The sequence below is a fragment of the Vidua macroura genome, chromosome 3, assembly GCF_024509145.1.
Source record: "Vidua macroura isolate BioBank_ID:100142 chromosome 3, ASM2450914v1, whole genome shotgun sequence".
Classification (NCBI taxonomy): Eukaryota; Metazoa; Chordata; class Aves; order Passeriformes; family Viduidae; genus Vidua; species Vidua macroura.
Window position 1 is genome coordinate 82,355,062 of NC_071573.1, and position 21,489 is coordinate 82,376,550.

Genomic DNA, 21,489 nt, shown 5'->3' on the forward strand with positions numbered 1-21,489 from the left:
GTCACCACCAGGTGTGATGGGGCCCTGCTCTCCTGGAGACTGCTGAACACTGGCCTGCCCATGGAAGCACTGAATTCATTCCTTGCTTTGCTTTGCTTGTGTGAGTAGCTTTTACTTTCCCTATCAAACTGTCTTTATCTCAACCCACGAGTTTCCTACCTTTTGCCCTTCCAATTCTCTCCCTTATCCTGCGGGTGGGGGAGTGAGCAAGTGTCTGCGTGGGGCTTGGCTGCTGGCTGGGGTTGAACTATGGCACATGTAAAGGTACTAGAAGCTGCCAAGGCAATGGATTGATATGAAAGAAAACCAAGAGCCAGAGGGATTTGCATGCAGACACTCCTTGTGGCATGGATGGAGCAATTGGGCAGGAAGAGAATGGAACTGAAGACTTAGAACTGAACTACCCAGCACCTCAAAGGGAGAGTAGAGTTCATAGACAACTGGAGAAGAGCCCAGGGCCTCCAAAGGTAGTAGAAATACACCACCAAAGTATAGTCAAGCCTAATTCTCAGTGCCCTTTTGAACTGTGCAGAGGCCTTTTAAATAGTGACCTCTTAGATACCAGTGAACAGGAACCATTCTCTTCTGACACCTACACCAAACTGCTTAAAAATGGTGATGGAAACGTTGCTGGAGTCAATGTTCACAGCACATAGCTCTGTTTTCTTTCCAGAAGATTGGTTGGTTAGCTGGTCTGACAGAGGAAAGAGATAAAACAACTTGTGGAGTTGATCCCTGGGCTTTCAGACCACATTTCAATTCAAGAAGCAAGAGACAGTCCCAATGCATGTGTTGGCTGGGACAGTGAGAGACCCTCACACAGCTCACCCAGTGCAACAGCTCTGCCACAGGGAGACTTCTGGGTTCTCACTGTGGAAACCAGGGATTTATTTCTATCAATGTTTTTTCTTCAAACAGTTCATTAAAATCAGCTGTTGTTTGATTTGCAGCCTCTATGGGGAGTGCAGGCTGCACCTCACTCCCAACTGGCACAAGCTCAGCTGATTGACTGGCGGTCCCAAATCTCACAGCCTGATCACCAACCTCATTCAACAAAGCTAAAAGAGAGAAAATAGTTGGCAAGGAAGCAGCTGACCCAGGGGCAAGAGGCATCCCTTTTTCCCACCCTTTAGCCCAACACCAGCCTGCCCAAAGCCTTTTTATTGGGTGAAATTTCATCTGTTGCAGAGGAGTTCTAAAAAAGATGACTCACTGAGAAAGATAAGGTATTTAAAGGGCCAGGGCCCTTTGGAGTCCTGGGCTGAGCCCCAAATTATATCAATTCTTATACTTTCTTGCATTGTAGGACAGATCTCTCCTACTGAAGCCTTATGCATTTGGGAGCCCATTCGTGTGCTGGCAAGCCTGCAGTGGCCCAGCCTCTGAAATGCAAACAGAAACATTTTTGGGGCACAACTCCAAGGCCTGCAACGCTTGCCAGAGCAGCACACACCTCCTCCTCCTTTTTATTCCTGAGGTAATAAGCTTAAATTCAAAGTACCCTTCAGGAGGTTTCACCAGACAGCTCTTTACAGCGCTTTGAAGGACTCCTGGCCTGTTAACAATTGGCCCTAGCAGGAACAGACCACTTTCTGGTTTAGCCAGATCCTCAATCAACCCTCTCTGCCAAAAGGGCTCCACAGAGGGATCTGGACAGGCTGGATCAATGGGTCAAGGCCAACCGTAAGGTGCAACAAGGCCAAGTGCCAGGTCCTGCACTTGGGTGACAACAACCCGCTGCAGCACTAGAGGCTGGAGGAAGAGTTTCTGGAAAGCTGCCCAGAGGAAAATGACCCAGGGGTGCTGGTTGACAGTAGCTGAACATGAGCCAGCATGTGCTCAGGTGGCCAAAAAGGCCAATGGCATTCTGGCTTGTATCAGAAATGGTGTGGCCAACAGGACCAGGGCAGTGACTTTTCCTCTGTAGTCAGCCCTGGTGAGGCCACACCTCGAGTGCTGTGTCTAGTTCTGGGCCCCTCACTACACGAAAGACACAGGGAGGCTGGCACATGTCCAGAGAACAGCAACAAACTGGTGAAGGGTCTGAAACACAAGTCTTATAATGAGCATTTAGCCTGGAGACAAGGAGGCTTGGAGGACACATTTTATCAGCCTACAACTCTACAGGTTCCTGAAAGGAGGTTGTAGCCAGGTGGGGCCAGTCTCTTGTCCCAAGAGTAACAAGTGACAGGGTGAAAGGAAATGCATTTAAGTTGTGCTGAGGAGCTAGATTAGGGGAGAATTGCTTCAGTGAAAGGATGGTCAGACACTAGAATCAGCTGCCTAGGGAAGTGATGGAATCACCATCCCTGGAAGTGTCCAACAGGCCCGCAGAGGTGACATTTAGGGTCATGGCTTAGCGATGGACCTCACATTGCTGGGTCACCAGTTGGATTTCAGGTCTTTTCCAACTTTAATGATTCTATGAAAATTCAGAAACCTCCCTCTAAAACCAGCAAGTAACTATCCCTCAGCCACTGCCAGCATTGCTCTCCTTCAAGCAGCCCAGCCAAGGGGCTGCACTCTGAGGGGATGCAGGGTGAACCACAGCGATTCCTGTTCTGGGGCTTGTTCAGCCTCTGCTTCTCTCAGGAGCTGTGCCATAGTGGAGGGACCTCCTCAGCCACACAAAGCCTTATTGACCTTATTGTCAACAATATTGACCTTACTGTCCAAAGAAGTCACTTGGCTGAGGGAATGCAGCTGCACACAAACATGGACAGTGTCCTGCCTGCAGGGGATGCTGCAGAGGGCAGTAACAAACATGACTGCATTAGGCTGGTTCTGTGTGGAAAGGTCAGAGCCTGAGAGGAAAGCCGTGCTTAAAGGGAGAGAAAGAATGGGATGCAGACATGGAATGGGAAAAGGAAGGAGGAAGAGGTTCAGCATCTCCGTGGCTTTGCCTGCTGGAAGGAGGGTGCAGAGGGCTGCGTGCCCAGCCCACTCCCCATGCTGAGCACAGTATCTGCCTTTGGCTCACGGGCCCTTGTCACTGCCCTGGCTCTCCCAGAAAAGCTGGTATCTCACCAGAGCTAAGAACTAAATTACTCCTTGTTTTTCCTCCATTTGAGTCAGTTCACCCACAAAGCACATGTCCTTCTTGGCAGGGAAAGGGCTGCTATAATGTGTGCACCACAAGAGGTTCTCGTGTGCTGGGGCAAAGTGCCCACGATCTGAGGGAAGGTCGAACAGAGCAGAAATACCCACTCTTGCAATGTGGTGGTGGTTTTAAATAAATTATGCCATTGGTTTGTTGTGTTGTTTTTTTTTTTTGTTGTTGTTTTTTTTTTCCTGAAGGATTCCTTTAAAGTGCAGGGTACAGTCCCCCATACAGTTAACAAAATCCCTGCTACCAGCAATACTGTGGTGCCCTCAAGTGGATGCAGAACACTGAGAAATGTGCTACATCGCAGTCCCTGCACCCTGCCTTGCAAACCCAGCCTGCAAACAAAGCTCCTGCTTACCACAAGAGCTCTTTGCAATGCCAGAGGAATAAATGCACTTCAACATTAAGACTGCCAGACCAAAAGTTTCTCACTTAAGAAAAATTTATTTTTCAAGACATTATTTGATTTATGGAAAAAAAAAACTTCAAAAGGGGGATTAGTTACAGCACTACCCTCATGATATTTCCAAGGAATAAGCTGAATGTTTTTGGGTCCAACCACAGACCAAATGCCCTTGAGCTTGATTCCCCTCATCAGATGCAGTATTGCAGGTCTTCCTCTGGAAACTGGCAGTAGATACCAAATTGCCTGACATCAGCCCCTACCAATGTGCCATCCAGTCACTTCTCAGTGCCAGCAGATGTGAAATATCCCATTTCCCACCTGCTGCTTCACTGGTGGCAAGTTACCCATGTAGGGCTTCCACCTCCTCATGATTATTCTTCCCATATACTGTGTGTTCTTTGCCATATCACAAAGATGTAGGGGAAGGACAGACCCAGACAGCTAGCCTTAAAGAAGACAGGGAAGATCTTGAGAGGCTGGAAAAGTAACAAAAACATCCTGACACACAGGTCACATAATTTTAAGAAATCCCTAACTTTTAAGACTGTACAGTGAGCATGGCTGTGCTTACTGCTCAGAGGTCACAGGGCAAATCATGCTCCTGCTAGAGAGAGCTTGAATCATGGGGGAATGACGTAAAACTTAACAGACTTAGCAGTAAAACTTAAAGACTTAGCAGTGTTTAGCTAGTTTACCTCAGCTAAACACTCCACGGGCAGAGGCTTGGCTGGAAAAGCACTGCAGGTGCTGATCTGGGGCACACACAAGCCCAGCTCACTGCCTACCATGGCCCTTTCCACAGAGCTATTCCCCAGCAGCCCCAGCTTATCCTGGTGCCCAGGGCAGGGCTTGGCCCTTGCCCCTGCTGAATTTGATGGGGTTCCTGTTTCTCCATTCCTCCAGCCTACCTGGGAAAAGTATCCTTGACCTCAAGCATTAATCATCTGCAAGTTTGATGAGGGTGCATTGCATTGCCTCCTCCAGGCCATTGATGATGTAGAATAGGACACACCCGAGGAACAAGTAGAGAACTGCAGGGGTCTGAAAGTGCAACTCATTAACCACGGCCCTCTGATCCCAGTCTCCAGCCAGCATTTCACCCATCTTGTAGTTGTCCATCCACCCTTCCACCCAATCCCCAATATCCTGCCTTGGTTACAAGAATTTTATGGGAGGCAGTGCCAAAAGTGTTGCTAAAGTCAAGGAAAACCATTTCTTGCTCACCCCTCATTCCCAGATCCAGTCATTTCACCATAGAAGGCCATCAGATTAGTCAAGGGTGACTTAATCTTCTGAGCAGCTATGGAAAGAACTGGCAACACAAGACTAAAGCTACCTCAAACCATATTGATTAGAAAGATCATTTCTAGGTGCATAGAGGAATCATGGCCAACCAAAATCAAACAGAAACAACTGTCCAGCAGAGCAAGAATGAATACAAAACTTCTTAAAGCAGTGAACTAAGTTCTGAAATTGCTTACCTAATTTAGTTCTCCGAGTCTAGGAGCTTTAGAGTGCTCCTATGCAAAATTATCCAAGCCACTGTTAAAAACCCAGTAAAGATTTAACACTCAAAGGAGTTAATTAAAGAACCTGATTACAATAACTGTGAATCACTGAAGGAGAGCATGGGCAATGCACTCCTAAAACACCAGCAGGACATGGGACTTCTAGAATGTGGGCCAGGCACAAACAGACTCCAGCAAGCAGCATGTTTGAGCAGAAACTGCAGCTTTGACCACAGCCTATAGACACAGCAAATTTTAGACTCGCTACAGGAAGGCCAGTGTTTGACTCTGGACAAAAAACATTTGCCATCCCTGTCCTCAAGAAACATGCCTTTCAGACATAGTCAAAAAGCTCTGTGTGCTTTAAGCCAACACAGATAACCCACAAATCAAATGCCAACCTGGGAAATATTTGGTGAGTGAAGAAATTTTTCCCTGAGGATCCATCAGATGTGAGTTAAACTATAGTGCAGAGCCAGTGGCACGTCAGTATTGTACAGCTCAGCCAACCATTACAAGACCTATAACTAAACACAAAACCTTACCAAAAGAAGGCAGAGCTATGAATACAAAAGATTATGAATAATCTCTTTGTGATAGATGAGGAAGCTGTCAGTACAGGTAGAAACATGTTTAAAGGCACCTAGGCTCTGACTAATAAAATTATTTTTTATAGAGAGAGATCTAAGAAAGCTAAATGATATTTCATATTGCTTGAAGGTGGTCTGAGGACACTGTCAACACCTGCCAGTTCTATGTGAAAAATACAGGCCTGTGCAGAGAACAGGAGGGACTGCAGACATTGCCATAGCAGCTCTTACACCAATGCCACTATCAATTTGACATTAACTGGACAATGACATATTGCTCTGTAGCATCATCACGGATAACAAACCCCAGGACAGCACGAAAAGAAACCTTGCCCACTCCTGGCACTTTGTTCTGACTGTGACACAAGGATGGCTGAAGAAAGCAAACCTGGACTCTAGCTGCCACTGGTACACACCTGGTTTGCACAGTCACAGCTCACAATAAAAGCTTGCAGTCATTAATACAAGGGCAACCAGTAAGCAGCAGTTACTTGCAACAGAAATACAACATTAAGTTACTTGCAGAAATGAAACATTAATCAATTAAAAGGCTACATTTGATCAAGGCAAATAATTGAGTTCAGGATGTAGAAGATGCAGCAGAATATCCTGCTGAGGAAATCTCTTCTTGGCCCTTAATGCTCACCAAGCACCAGTCCTGGCCCAACCTGAAATGCATTTCCCAGAGCAGGCTTGTGGCCACACCAAACCAGAAGCATGAGCAGAGCACTTATTTATAGGCTTGCCTCAGACCAAGCTCCTCAGGCTTCTGATTCCTTCCTGACCATTCTGGCCAGCAGGTGACATCCACCTCTGCCACCCTGGCCAGCAGCACTGCCTACAGGAAAGAGCTGCTCTCCAGAGACACAGAGGCTAAAAAAGAGATTAATATCACCATATGCCATACCCTTTGGGAGGCTGGCAACCTCAAAAATAAAAAGTTCAAGACACAAACTAGAGAGACATTTCTCCTTCAGCTCTTAAATCTGTAAGTCCAAAAGCCAGGTGGTTTTATTTTGTTAGGCAAAGAGGACAGAAGGATTGCAAGATGCTCTTTTAGAAACAACAAATGATTACAGAGACAAAGTGGCAGGACAAACAAATGAAGATCAAGGAATACAGCTTCTCATATCTAAAAAATTCAAAAAGCAGATACATTTCAGAACTTTATTTCAAAAAAAGCAGGGGAGGGTTTAAGAACTTCTCAAAAAAATTGTTTTCATCTAAAAGGTAATCAAAATGAACAGGATGTTCTCCTACATAAAAAGAAACAGGGAAAATGAGGACAATAGACACATAACTAAATTTACATATAACCCCAAAAGAAATCTATTGTCTGCCTCAGTTTTCAGTGAGGACCATGATGTCTCCTTGGAGCAAAGGCATGGTAGCCATTGAAACTGAGCATGGTGTTGCACAACTCCATTGTCCTGGAACTGGAAGAGCAGCAGTATTTGCACCCAAGGGAAAGTGCTGATCAACATCTCAGAAGCATCATGCACACCTGCCCCAGGCCACTCTTTCCTTAGCATCTGGTACTGGTCAGAGACAAGCTCTGAGGCAGCATGGACCTTAATTCTAAACCCAACAAGCTGCTTTTCAGTAACTTTGAAAGGATTGGCATATGGAACTGCAGCTTAGGTAGACTCATTTTGAAGTGAATGTAACATGGTTGAAGATCACCAAGACTACAAAAGGCAATAAACATGCTGATCCATGCAAGACTAACTAGCCTAATCTCAAAAGTATGTCTTGATTTAGAAACATGTAACAATAATGTAGAAACTGACACAAACTACAGCGTGGGTATTAATGATAAATGAGACCCTACTGAAGTTTCTTTCCTTATGACAGTCAGAATATCAAGATGCATTGCATTTATCTTCCCACGTATCTTCTGGCACAACTTTTTACTGGTTGAAATGGGAGAAAATTGAACCATTAAGACAGATGACAACATACAGTACTAACATTCATGCTCATTGTGTAACTTTGGATGTTATCCTGCTGGTCAGAAAGAAATCAGAAGCCTGAGTTGCTCAGTGCAAAGCAAGACCAGTTCCAGTAGGCTGAAAATATGCTCCTGGTGCACCTTCAAAGTTTAAGGATCACAGATAATTAATGACACCACCAATAGTCTAATAAAATTTATTCTTACCTCTACTTTTATCATTCTCAATTCAGGATCAGTCATTCGGGTCTAGGTGGTAAGGAAAAAAGTCACAGTAACCTCAATCATACATAGAGCAGGTTAAGTACCTGGTGCCAAAACCTTTCATTGTGTGCTGTAAGCTAACCATGGAAGTGAAAAAAGGGGAGCAGAAGAGCTCTGCATTAGTCATTTTTTTATTAGTCATGAAGCATAACTGCTTAAGCTAAGGGGAAAAATGCTGCCTAGGGATTGTACTTAGAAAAGTATTCCCTGAAAAGATAAATATTTCCCTCTAAAAAGGCACCTCGTGAGATTTCTGGTTTTTTTTTTTTTCATTTTCAATGCATCTTGTTTGAATATGACCAACCAGGATGTGAAGAGCAAAGACAAGTGGATCAGGAAAATGCTCTATAGAAAATTCTGACTGACTCAGCCAAGAAGGAAGTCTGGGAGAAAGGAGAGCAGACACCATCCCAAGAAAGGCTCACAAGGCAGAAGAGTGGGATGTAGCACCTCCCTCTCCCTGGTTGAGCTTTTTTGCTTTCTTGTGTGTTTTGTTGTTTTTTTTAACTGGATCCATTGAGATCAGGAACTACAGTAGGGTTTTCCTTTAGCTAGAAGTAGATGTTTCATCTAGTCCTGGATTCATAATCTTCATTTTTCCTTTATGCTTGGCCTGTCTTAGGGAAGTTCTTCATTAGGCTATGATGTTCTAAGAGATGCTTAAGATGAAAATCAATTAACCTCTGTGATAGTATATGTCAATACAGACTTCAAGTTACTATTATAATTGCAAAATTGAGAGAAAGATACAATATTTCAGTAAAGAGAATGAGTAAGCCTCCACTTGTAGTGACTCCTGTTTACTGTAATCAGACACAATGAATAAGCTTTTAGGGAAAATGTGCTTGGATGTAGCTTTGGATGCACAACTCATGCATTAGCAATGTTTATGGATTGACTCATTACACAGCCAGTCTTTCTGCACATCCCTTCTGAAAATATATAGGTTTTCAGACATAAACAAAAACAGGATGTCCAATATGTAGGAAAGTTTATTTTTCACTTATCTTCCATGAAGCAGAATCTCCCTGAACTCAAAAAGATTCTTGGCCAGAGTTTGAATGGACAAGATTTAATACTCCAATATAGTGACACACCACAAAGTGATCAGCAAATGCTCTGGGCTCCTTATTATTCAGCAATTATTCCAGATCCTGGAAGAACCTAAACTCCAGGACATGGAGGCCTTATGTTGAGAATTATGGCAGGAGTCTACCCAAACGATACCAGGCCCCTATCTAAAGTGAAACCCAGAAGAATTTGAAAGGAACACTGAACTCCTTGAACTAGCATTTCCCCATGAACCCCATTGGAAAGGTTCCAGCTATTGCCTTGAAACAGGGTGTAAGGACATGCATATAGCAAAGTGTGAGGCAAGGTGCTGTGGGAAGACTGAGCACACAGGGAACTCTGAAAAAGAAGGGCTAGCTAAACAAGTTTTGCAGGACCCACCCATGTACAAAAACCCACCAGTGTGCCAAAGTGGTTATTGAAACATCACGACCTGCACCGACCTAAGCTGCTGTCAGGAATTGCTGCTGGTGTTATCAGCAGGCAGCGTGTGAAGTGGGACCTAGTGCCAATTAGGTCAGGACATGGTTACAAGCAGAGTCAAGAAAGCCACAGCATGTATACAGAACTTAAAACTCAATCTGTGGGATCAAACCTCTGACAAGCAGATCTGAACTCAGCTTCTATCACCGCTGTAGTTGCCTATTCTAGCTACTTGCTTTCTTGTAGCCTTGCTCCAAAGCTGACACCTAGGCAACAGCCCGCCACAATCCCAGCTTCCAGGTGCCCTTTGAGGCACAGCTATGATCTCAGCAGGGAAGTTACAGCAAAGCTACAAAACCTGCCTGACTCCTTGAGGCAGGTGGAAAGCGAGATAAAGCAGCACAAGCTGGCCAAGCTGCTGCTGGTACACAGTGCCTGCTAAAACATGATGCCTGCCATTGACACTGATGGAGCAAATACATTCAAACACTGCTTGCGAAAGGTGCCACACTGACAGGCATGGAGATGGAAATCAACTACCCAGGACCCAAAGAAACCTAACCAATTAAGGAATCTATTGTCACAGGGGTCAGCACAAGGCAGTGTGGTCTGCTGAACTTTTTTATCAGGAACCCTTTGAGCAAGGTAAGCAATTTCATTTCTGGCAAAACATCCTAGGCACTTGGAATCATATATATATATAGGGGATTCCCAAGCCAGAGATTACATCTTACTACTTACAGTGCCAGGGATCATCCTGAACTCCTTGAATATGCCCAATCTCTTTTTGAATACACTAGTATCTTTGGCTTCCACGATACTTCAGATGTACTTACATGTTGCATTCTAAACCCTAGCATCTTCCTTTCATCCTTTTCTAACAATCTGACTGATCATTTCATCAGCTTCTAGCCCCACGCAATGCTGATTCCTCCTATCCAGCAGCCAGCCAGAGTGAGAGTTTCCTAAAGGGAGTCATACAGCTCTTAGTCTTATATGGAAGTAATTTCCATCACCTTGGGCACCTGCATTGGTTCTCTCCATATTCTTTAGCTTTATTAAACCTTTTCAAGTTCTGCAGACAGCATTCAAACCAAATATGCTTACACAGCAGCATACCAATATTTTCTTGCATTCTTGTCCTTTCCCAATAATTAATATTCTAATTGGTTCCTTTGGTACAAGGATTGGGCAGACATTTTCAGAGAACTACGCATAATACAGAAGAACCATCCCCAAATACCACTCCACAGCCCCTCGTGTTGGATGTATGTTAGGATACTTTTTTCCCATGTGAATTCCTTTGTGTTCTGTCAACATAGGCTTTATTTACTATGGAACGCATATGCGGTAGTCTAATTTACAAGCTTCAACATGCATGAAGACAAGTATCGTATTTGCTACCTTCCCTTTCTGTGTTTTTAAGGCTCATTTAAAAATCACACAGGACAACATCTCACACAGCCCTTACAAAGGCCTTTAGACTCCAGCAGTCAAAGCCACCTGGGTCTGGAGAGCTTTGTCAACTGCCCTAAAAAGCTGCTGCTGGCACATCAGTTTCAAGTAGTTCCTTGGTCTAATATCTTACAGAGCACAGCTTGACATGAAAATTTTGACTTTCTCATTGATGCATGTGACTTGGCTTTTCTTTCCAGATGAGAAGCTAGAGCAGCAACAGCAGCATTCCCTAACCCACGGCAAACAGCAAGCCAAAGGCCAGGGTTTGTTTGAAGCTTCATCTGCTGTCCCAAAAACCAATGCTTTGTTCACATTTGCATTGCTCAGCATCCATCACTGCAGTTAGGAAGTGTCTTTACCTTTGCAGGGCTGGACCAAAGTCTGCTAAGTCCAAAGATCAGACTGAAAGAGATTTAGGCAGACACTCACCTTTCACTCAGATACCCAAGACCTGCTGAAGACTCAGAACTTCTCATTACTGAGGTACCTTCCTAAAATGTTGGTCAGTGCTTCCTGCTGGATGGCTCAGGAGTCCCTCCACCACACAGCAGCTGCTGCAGAACCCAGCATTTCCCCACCATTGTGAAGGGAACTTCACTGCCTTCTGCTGCACAGAACTAAGTGTCCCATTGCGTGAACATCCAAACACACATTTTATGCCTGATAAGAGTATTTCAAAGTACAATGCCACTCTGCAATAGCAGAGAAGAGCTTTATGCCCCAATGAGTCACTGAACACAAGCAGAACTGTACAGATCCATGGTACTGAACAGCTTTCTGTCAAACTCTAAGCAAACAAGACACGGAAAGGAATGTAAAGAGCTAAGACTCACATGGATAATATTTTATCCATGACTTGGCAGTGCTAGGCTAACAATCATTTGGGACCTCTAAGATTTAGTCTATTCAAGACTACAAAGGAAGCAGGTGCAAATCCTATTCATATTTCCTTAAATATAGTTATTTAAAAGCCAATTAAAAATACAATTAACAGTGACATACAATAGGGTAAAAGCCAGAGACACAGAGCATATAACAAAGAGGAATTCAAAGCTTGCCTGCACTTACCACATAACATACACATTAAGTGGGTACAGAGACAAGCCAGAGAGCCTTACAACATATAAGGGTTAAGACCAATGGACAGATATTGTTTTAAAGCTGACCTATTCCTTCTGTTTATTCAGGGTGCAGAACTGCTCAAAACTGACCTATTCCTTGTGTTTATTCAGGGTTCAGAACAGTGGTACTACAATTCCACATCAAATTAGTCACATCTTTCATTGCAAAATCTGCCTGGATTTTAGCAATTCATCTGATTAGAGCCAGAATCTTCAAATTGCATCATTGTTTAGCTGTGAATATTCTACCTGCCAAGAGAAGGAATTGAGGTGAGGAGTCAGATTTTTATCTCAGGTTTCATTTCAGCAACTCCCATGAAAGTGTATGGACAGACTGTATAAAGACTTCTTCTGTGTCCATACAGGTGTACACCTCTATATCCCAGAAGTAAATCACACTGCAGTGCCTCCTCCATTCTTTATAGCCTTTATCTTAAAAGATTTATCTCTTAATTACTTTATGTGAAGCAGTAGGCAAACAAGGGCACACTGTACCAGCTCCCTGACAGACTGACAAGCCTTGTGCTCCAGGCAGGTGGGACAGATAACCAAGCTGGGAAAAGATATATACCTCAAGAAGGAAGGAAATACTCCCATAGTAGCAGTTTACCTTTTGCTGAAATAGGATGTGCCTCAGCAATACGATAAAAAGTGGTATTTGTTTTATTTGTTGCTGCTGAGAACTCCATTTTGTGTGAGCAGCAAGGCAATAAGTGTAAACACCTGGAAGACAGAAGCAAGGAGTTGTCATAACTGGCACCTGCAAGGATTAGCCAGAGATCCTTGCTGAGGAGTTCAGTAAGCAAGCTAGACTTCACAGCTGGGCTAGAACTCAAGTTTCTTTAACTGTTGAATTTTTAACTGGATACTTATCACCACTCCCAGAATTAGTTAAAATTAGTTAAAATTAGTTAGCATGCAACCATTATCCGGTACTTAAAGGAAGAACAGAAATCCACAGGACGGACCAAAATAGTGACAATTTGACAACTTACCTTCAGAATAACTCACACACTCTGCTGTTAGGGATTTTACTATTTTCCTCCTGCACAGCTACATGTACAGCAGTAGCACCTTAAGAGTGCCTTCCACAAGACTAGATGAGAAGTAGGAGTTTGACTCCTCCAGCGCCATGGTGATGGATTTCTGAATAGATTTTTCTTGTTCCTTGGTCAAGTGTCCTTAGAGCAGAGGTCTATGCAAGCAAACAGCCTACTTTTCTTGTACTTCTCAAGGACTCGATTCTAGGTGCTGTCACAACAAGATTGACTACAGGAGCACAGCCTTCAAAACAAACTCTGTTTAGTGTGTGAATTCCAACTAACCTTACAGAGCAGAGCTCAGGCAGAGTCATGGAATCAAAAAATGTCCTAAGGTGGAAGGGACCTACAAGGAACATCAAGTCTAACTCCTGGCCCTACACAGAACACAAGAGCCACACCAGGTGCCTGAGAGAACTGTCCAAACACTTTAATTCTGTCAGGCTTGGTGCTATGACCACTTCCCTGGGGAGCCTGTTCCAGTGCCCAGCCACCCTCTGGGTGAAGAAACTTTTCCTGACATTCAACCTAAACCTCCCCAGCATAGCTTCCTGCCACTCCCTCAGCTCCCACCACCACAGAGGAGAGGTCAGTGCCTGCCCCTCCACTTACCCTCATGAGGAATCTGGAGACTGAGTCATGCTATACCCATTCATAAATGAAAAGGGAACTCACCCTTCTGCAGTTAGGTTTCTTTTATAGTGCCAGCTGCTGAGCAGAGCTTTTGGACCACAGTTTTAGATTTAAAGGCTGTAAGTTCCCAAACCCATTTTTTCCAACAATAATTACAAGAGGGAACTTACTGAAGTGTTCTCATTTACCTTTGTACACTTCACATAGCGGTGGTATCTCTCTATTAGCTGATATAGTATTATACTGTACAGTAACAACTTCTACAGAGACATTCTCTGCTTTACCAGCCATCTTCTCTCTCCATGATATACAATGCCCTGAAATGCAGCCTTGAGGGTGACAGTAATGCAGGATAGACATTTTGTCACCTTGAAGTTTCTAGCAGTTACCCGTTACCCAACATTTAAGATTGTTATTTTTTTGTCCTTTAAAGCCAATCACAAAACATTTCTGTAATTCACTTATGCTTTTAAGACTTCAGCAGAACCTGAAAAGGGAGATAGTTGTCTGTAAGGCAGAAAAAAAAAAAACCTGGAATATATTGAAGACTGGTAAGTGGCAGCTACCAAGGTAGAAAGACATCCTGCAGCATGTCATTGATGTGGGGAAGGAGTATAAATCAAGTGCCCATCTGCAATGGAAAAAAAATATTTAAAAGGTATGACTGATAACCCACTGCCTCTCATCAGTCCCAAGGCTCTTTCATAAGCTCCCTCTCATGCCAGTTATATTTCCTGTGGGTTCTTCAACAGTTGTGGAATAAGACAAAGGTTTGATAAACCATACACTACAAAAGAAAAATAGCTGTAGCTATTGTAGCACTACTGTGCAGTAATGTAGCACTGCTTCTCAATGTTCAACACAAACTAGAGAAGCAAAACAGCAAAAGTTGACAATTGTAACATTAGAATAATGACAAAAAAATTCAAAAGCTGTAATCTAGACAAGTACTTGGGAAACTTTTTGAAAAGACATTTCTGCAGAGTAAAGATTTTCTTCACAGGTTTTTCTCTGAAGAGGCTGATACTTCTTTCCCCCCACTTCTAGAGAAAGCCAAAGTGTTTCAGTTCCCATATCTTAGCAGTCTCTCAAACTGTTTAGACTATGAAATGTGCAGAACAATAAATTTTTTTCTTCATTGGTTTCAACTTTCAAAATTTTAACATCTGTAAAACAAACTATAAACAGAAGGTGGAGTACAATTAGCATAGGTACTCCTTATGCCTGAAATACCACTGAACTATTGCAGTAGCAACACTAAGTCTTTAATAAAATGGGCAAGAACAAGACCACTATGGGGAACAAACATTTTTCACTAGAAATATGGGACAACTACCCCCATCCTGAATGGAGATTCCACACCCTGTTTCACATAATGACAATGTGACCAACACCTTAAGTTTATCATTCCAGGTTTGCTCTTAGGAAGGAGATGTGCTGTTCATGTGTGTGCTCCAACACTACAGTGGAGCACACATTCTCTGTCCCTGCTTCAGCCCTCCTCCTTATCAGGAATAGTTCCCACTCTGATCACTCTCCCTGTGTAATGTAGAGAATCACAGCTAACCCAAAACAAAAGAGGGCAGGTATGAACATACACTGGCACCAGAAATGTGATTCAGTTAATACCTGAGCAATCCAATAGCAACCATGTAAAAATCCACTTCTTACATTCACTGCATTTTAGAGAATGCTTAGTATTAATGCTTTTAAAAACCCAAATTAGTAATTTATTACCATTGTGAATCCTGAAAGATTTTCTATTATTTTGAAATCTGAGAAGTAAACTACACTTATAATAGCATTTTTAATACAACAAGAGCCATTTTATTCACATAAGTTCAACATAGTACTGATGATTCCATCATAACACTTAACCACAGGAACAGCTCAAAAACTGGGTGACATTTACATGCATCTACCAATATTGTAACTGGTGGTTTATACAGAGTGTTCATTTCCAAGGTATGTGTTAGCAAAGGACAGAACAGCATAGCACTCTGTTCCTGCCTTAGGAGATGTTTCAAAAGGTATTTCATGTTTTTCATGTACATCAATTGGCATTTTTGGGGAATTTTTTAATATTAGCTTCTCATAAGATCTCATCTTAAAAGATCCTCATACAAGTTTTTGTACTCCAGACACTGTAGTGCTTTGTAAGTAACATAGACCATAATCACCAAGTAGCCTTTGTCGTTGCTCAACCCAAGCAGCATGCAAGGAGTGAAAGAGCCCACAGTAAAAAGCATTCAATTAAATTCTTTTTAATGACCTGCAATCATTTTCAGAACACAAAGAACATATAAAAATGCAAACCTTATGCTGAGTGTCCTTTTAAAAGCTAGCAGCACAAAATACTTTTTGAACAAACCAGACATTTGTTGCCTCCTGAACAGTAGTACATCATTTTGTTGTCCATGTTTTTTGACTCCCAGGTTTTGCAAATGCTGATACATCAAGAGTTTTACCACTGTTGCACTGTTCATATAAAGTCTGAAAGTTAACAAACACATAGGGTATTCAGGTGAGCACAGTTGTACTGCATACAGATTCAAACTATATAACAAACATTATCACTTGAAAGAAATCATCACATACTGAAATATTGCTCTGTCAAATAAAAAATAAAAACACATTTAAGACAGCTTAGTTGTACCAGCTGTAATGCAGTGCAGTGTCCAGAAGAGAAAACATACATTGACTTAGCAGTGTGGGCAGTTACAGAGCTTCACAAGTCAGGAGTGAACAAACGAGCTGCAGAGACCTAAAATCAAGTTTACTCTATTAAATGTCTCCACTATGGAAACCCCAGCATGGAAAGGGAGAGTTGTGTACTGGGGGCATGCAAACTTTACATGAGATACTCAGATGCTCACAAACCACCACACCACCATTTTGTTAGAAGAATAACTACTTGTTCACCCTCATATTTAAAACAGATCAAGTGCAATCAGAAGTGTAAGTATGAACTCCTTTAGATTTAATATGCATTGAATTTGCTTTCCTGCCCATGAAAGCAGCTTTGCATTCTCAAGGTCTTATGTATACTTTACCACCATCACTTCTAAGACACAGGTAGAAAGAGCAGTTGAAGATTTCTCAAGCTTCTCTTTCAGGCAATAAACAGAGAGGCTGCAATACTTCAACCCACCAGAACTAATTTACACATAGCACTGCATTAACAGTTCAGCAACTTCCAGGAACAGTTGCAGTCCAAAAGTGTGCACACTTAACAGATCAATTTAGATAATTCCTCCATATTGAGGGTTTTTAAATTAGAAGACTGATGCATAGGGGCAGATTAAAAAGCAAAGCAGATCTATTGGGAGATGGAAAGGAAAGAAAAAATTGAAAGTAAATATTACTGGCATCATTTTCAACCAATTCAGAAGAATGTAGAGGGATTCTGCATCCTTGCAAATAAAAGCACTAAGATATGCAATGTTTTTCCAGCTATGGCTTAAGACTTCATATATATAGTTCCAGCTTTCACTACTGAACATTCTAACCTTTGTCTGCATGAGCATGTACTACTACACAAAATAGAAAAGACAATTTACTTACCCTCGCAGCTCTGGAGATAGAATTGGGAGAATTCAAGCCAACAAGCTGGCCAAGGATACGTTTCATTTCCTCTGTTGTTCCTTTTGCATTTGGGACACCTGCAGTTAATTTATAGTTATGCTGAAATTGTATTCATTATCAGTGTAAAAATTGCCAGAACAGTTTGTAAGAGGTTTAAGAATTAAAATATTGAAGCCTTTTGTGAAGCGGATGAAGGTGCCAAAGAAAATTGAGTCACACCAACAAGCTCATAGTACATCTAAGAGTAAAGTGTTTTTTAAAGCATAGTTACAAATACTATTTAATAAAAATGTATTTTAAATAAATGTACCTGTTTGACAATGACTTTGAATTTGAACATAGGGATGTACCAGCAACTCCGAAACAGAAATTCTCTCTTTAGGATTTCTTACTAAACAGCGCTGCAAATGGAAAGAGAGAAAGAATGTTTTGCCTATAAATTATGAATTGTCCTAGGAATTAACAGTATTTACTTTGGTTGTTGGACCAAAGGACTTAAGTCAGACTGCTTTCAGTACTTACTTAGCTGGTATTGAGCTGAAAAGAGCCTTTAATATGGAAACTACAAGAAGCAGCTCTAGCTTCATTCTTCTTTTAGAATAAGGCCTGTTACTACAAGTAGCAGTGAGCATCTCTTTGTGGAAAAAGTCTCTCAAGCACAACTCATTCAGTTTTAGAAAATACACTTTAAAGAAATTACCATTATTTAAAACAAAAAGAACAGTTACCTTCAGCACATCTTGAAGATCCTTCTCAGCAATATCTGGGAACCCTATTTCATAATTTGGATCAACAATAGCATGCATTTTATTGATGTGACTTGTTATATGCTGAAACGGAGTCCTTCCATATGTCATACAGTACAAAATGCAGCCCAGTGACCACACATCGCTTTTGGGACTTATCTAACATTAAAAAAAAAAAAAATTAAGATTACTCTCTACCTAAGGAACTGGCCCTTCAGTTCCTTAAGTCAATTTATCATGTATTTGTACAGTTTTCATTGTATAAGAGATATTTTTTGACTATTATACAAAATCACCAAGGCAGTATGCCATTATCTGCTAAGACAGTGATGTGGCTTCCTTCACTGATATTCCATAAGAAAACTATTCTTAACTATTTTTGAAAAATCAACTTACTTGAAGAGCTAACTTAAAACTAAAGTCTAAAGTTAGTCCTTAAGTCAAACTGCAGGATTCTAATTCAAATTTAAAAATAAATACAAGTAAAAGCATATTGAATTATTTAAATCCAGGAAACAGTGAGAGATCACTGCTATGTCTCCAAAGTGGAAAGCCACAATTCAATTCCCCTGGGTTTAAAGGATTCAGATCCGTATTTCAACCTGACACTCAGGCTGTTCCTTACAGGACAACTTTGCACTAGTCCTGTTGAAGCAGAAGCACTTTAAGAGAAGCACAGAGTGGGGGAGAGGAGGGAAGTGGAGAAAGATGCATACAGAGAACCTGACTCCCAGCACAATGGTTAGATTTTTGCTTAGATGAGCTGAACAAATCTGCACTTTGCATGCAGTATTAAAAGTACAAAAGGTAAAAAATTATCCTTAAAAAAGAAATCCACTTATAAAATATTTTATTCACTATTTAGAAAGACAAGACTGCATTTCATTACACAATAATACTTCCATTCAACTGTTAAAAAGTTAATCCTCATGTACATGCAAGTACATACGGATTTTAAACACTTTTTCACCAAACCATGTAACCCTCAGTTGAAGTGTGAATGCCAATGTGAAAAATGCTTTCCCTTCAGTACTTTTCTCATCATTCATGTTCCATTGCCCTGGTGATATTATAAAATTTTCTACAATACACAATACTCTGTAGCAGAGAAAAACTAATAGGATACAGTGAACTCATACATGTGGCCCTAAAATGCCCAAGCCTGAGCCTCTGTTTTACTTTCAGTTTTATTCAGTAATTGAGCACTTACATTTTTCTAAACACCATCTGCCAAATGCTTTTAAGTAGTTAGGGAGATTAGGCTTAACCTTCCAACTCTGCACACCATCATCATGGCACAGTAAATTTTTTTATGGTCAAGTTTCAGTGGAAGATTTTGAAAAAAAATTTAAGATACATGACTGAATTACATCCTTCTTAACATGAAGGGAATCTGAGATAAAAGATCATACTACCTTAGAGCGAGGCTTGCCATTTTCTCCATAGGAAGACCTATCTTCTATTGCTTCAGGTGGCATGTAATTCATTGTGCCAGCCTAGCCACAAAAATGAAAAAATAATCTTTTAAGCAAAGCATGCACTACATTTAATTAACTTAATAAAAACTTAGGTTTCTGTCCCAAAACACTGAAAAGCATCTTAAAAGTTTGTTTCTATTAAGGCTGAATGCCATTATTATTCTGTTCATTAAAAACATGTAATAACCAGTATACATGAATATTCATATACACATATAAAACCATTCAGCATAAAATTTCAATAGTAATTGATGTTATTACAATCAAAATTATCAGCAGGTACTATCACACTTGACAGAAAAATGGACATGAATTTTCCAGAAGTATTTCACCTGAGAATCTTTAATGATACTTGTCACATCTGGCTGCATTTGGTTTGCAATACCAAAGTCAATTAGTTTTAACATTCCATCAACTATCAGAAAGTTTGCTGGTTTCAGATCACTGTGAATAATGCCTGTAAAAAAAGAGTTTAAAGTAAATCCAAATTACCACCATAAGGGTTAGCATTACTCAATTCCCATAACCCTTGCACAGAGAGAAGGTGCAGATTGGCTTTATCTGAGTCTCTGCAGATTTCATAAAAGTGCTTCCATTTCTTCCTAAACAGTTTCTTAACTTGCATGAGTTTACAGTTAGAATTACTACTTATTTAAACCTGCAGGTAACTCCAGAACAGCTCCAAGCAATTTGAGTTGCACAGTTTGTCTCAGTTTGGGACAGACACTCCAGCTTTGTGTGCACATGGCCATGGATTGCTGCTCTGGAGCAATTCAGTGGCCTGTCCATGCCTGTAGCTCTCTCTTTAATTAGCTAAGCAGGTAGTTAAAATAAAATAATTATATTGCTTAGTCTGATTAAAGGTACCATTCACTGAGGAGTATACACAACTGACTTCTCACAAACTCTACTTGCACAATGTAACAAATTTTGGTTACTATGTACATAACCAATCTAGATATTTTACAAAAATCACTGTCTTTTTTCAAAACATCACATGTATGTATGCACCTTGAATCTCAGTAGGTTTTGCTGTTTGCTATATTATTGAATGCTCTAGTCCTGAAAATAGATGATGCTTTCTGCTACTAGTCTTCATTCATTATTATATAGGAAAAGATCCAAGTCTGCCCTCTCCTTTATACTGTACAGACAAACAGTATATAGATGCATACACAATTATATAGGTAAAGATGAGAGGAAGGCCTGAAGAACTCTAGGAAAAAGCTGAAACACTTTGGCAAAGTAAAAATGGTGGAGCTGTCATTAATGTCAAAGCTATGTCTGGAGAGACTGAGTGGCTAAAATTTGAGTCTAAGAGAGAACAAGTGGAATTGGGAGTATACAAGGTAGTCTAAACCAGAAAATATTTTCTGTCTGTTGAAAGAAAACAGCATTACATAAACAGTGATATTTGTGAGATCCTTCTCAAGTTAGCTAAGTCTATCTCTGGATCAAGATTTCCCTTGGTTTTTTGCTTCACTGCTTTTTTAAAAATACAGTAAATACCCATCTTTGAATATCACTAAGATTAGACCAACACTAAAGACAATACCACCTCCAAAATTAAACTAGATCCATATTATCTGCCATATATCCTATACAAATACCTAGAATTATTTAAGAGTACCATGTTCATGGATTGTGTGCACAGCTTCCAGCATATTTTTCCAATAGCTCTTTCGTTCCAATGGATCCATCTTTTTTTTCTTTTTAAGCCAGCTATTGAGATCAATATTTCCACACTCCATTACCATGTAGATATGTTGATCAGTAATTTCACTAAAAATAAAACATGTATGTTAAAAGTGAAGGAAATATCTTTTTATTGAGAAATACTGATTGCATAAAGTTAGTATTTACTCACTAGCCATAAAGGCGGATGATCTTATCACTATGTTGCTGCAGTTTTCTCAAATGAGCAATTTCATTCTTATAGCTCTCAACAGTCTGTTGATCAGCTTCCTCTAGATTCACATATTTGACAGCATACAGCTGCTTCTTGTCATTCAGTACTTGAAATACCTGCAAAACAGTATCAGTTAATAACTTCATTCATCCCTAATTCCGATGTACTATGGTCCTTCATCTCAGCCAGAATACCAAAGA

At 41.0% G+C, this 21,489-nt stretch overlaps 1 protein-coding gene and 1 long non-coding RNA gene across 2 annotated transcripts in view; both read right to left on the bottom strand.

Moving 5' to 3' along the window:
* Window positions 1–12,012: 12,012 nt before the first annotated feature.
* LOC128805651 (uncharacterized) lies at window positions 12,013–13,476 on the bottom strand. Its single transcript, XR_008436509.1, has 3 exons — window positions 12,894–13,476; window positions 12,509–12,621; window positions 12,013–12,147 (listed from the first exon to the last, which is right to left on the bottom strand). It is a non-coding gene; the product is annotated as an uncharacterized LOC128805651 (long non-coding RNA).
* Window positions 13,477–15,819: 2,343 nt separating this feature from the next.
* The window catches only part of TTK (TTK protein kinase), a 28,577-nt gene continuing 22,907 nt past the window's right edge, over window positions 15,820–21,489 (bottom strand). The window contains exons 16-23 of the mRNA XM_053974607.1: window positions 21,248–21,405; window positions 21,011–21,162; window positions 19,713–19,837; window positions 19,318–19,398; window positions 17,885–18,061; window positions 17,467–17,557; window positions 17,136–17,233; window positions 15,820–16,064 (exon numbers count right to left, since the gene is read on the bottom strand). Of these exons, the coding sequence (XP_053830582.1) occupies window positions 15,975–16,064; window positions 17,136–17,233; window positions 17,467–17,557; window positions 17,885–18,061; window positions 19,318–19,398; window positions 19,713–19,837; window positions 21,011–21,162; window positions 21,248–21,405 (972 nt within the window). The 3' untranslated portion in view covers window positions 15,820–15,974. The remainder of the gene's footprint in view (window positions 16,065–17,135; window positions 17,234–17,466; window positions 17,558–17,884; window positions 18,062–19,317; window positions 19,399–19,712; window positions 19,838–21,010; window positions 21,163–21,247; window positions 21,406–21,489) is intronic.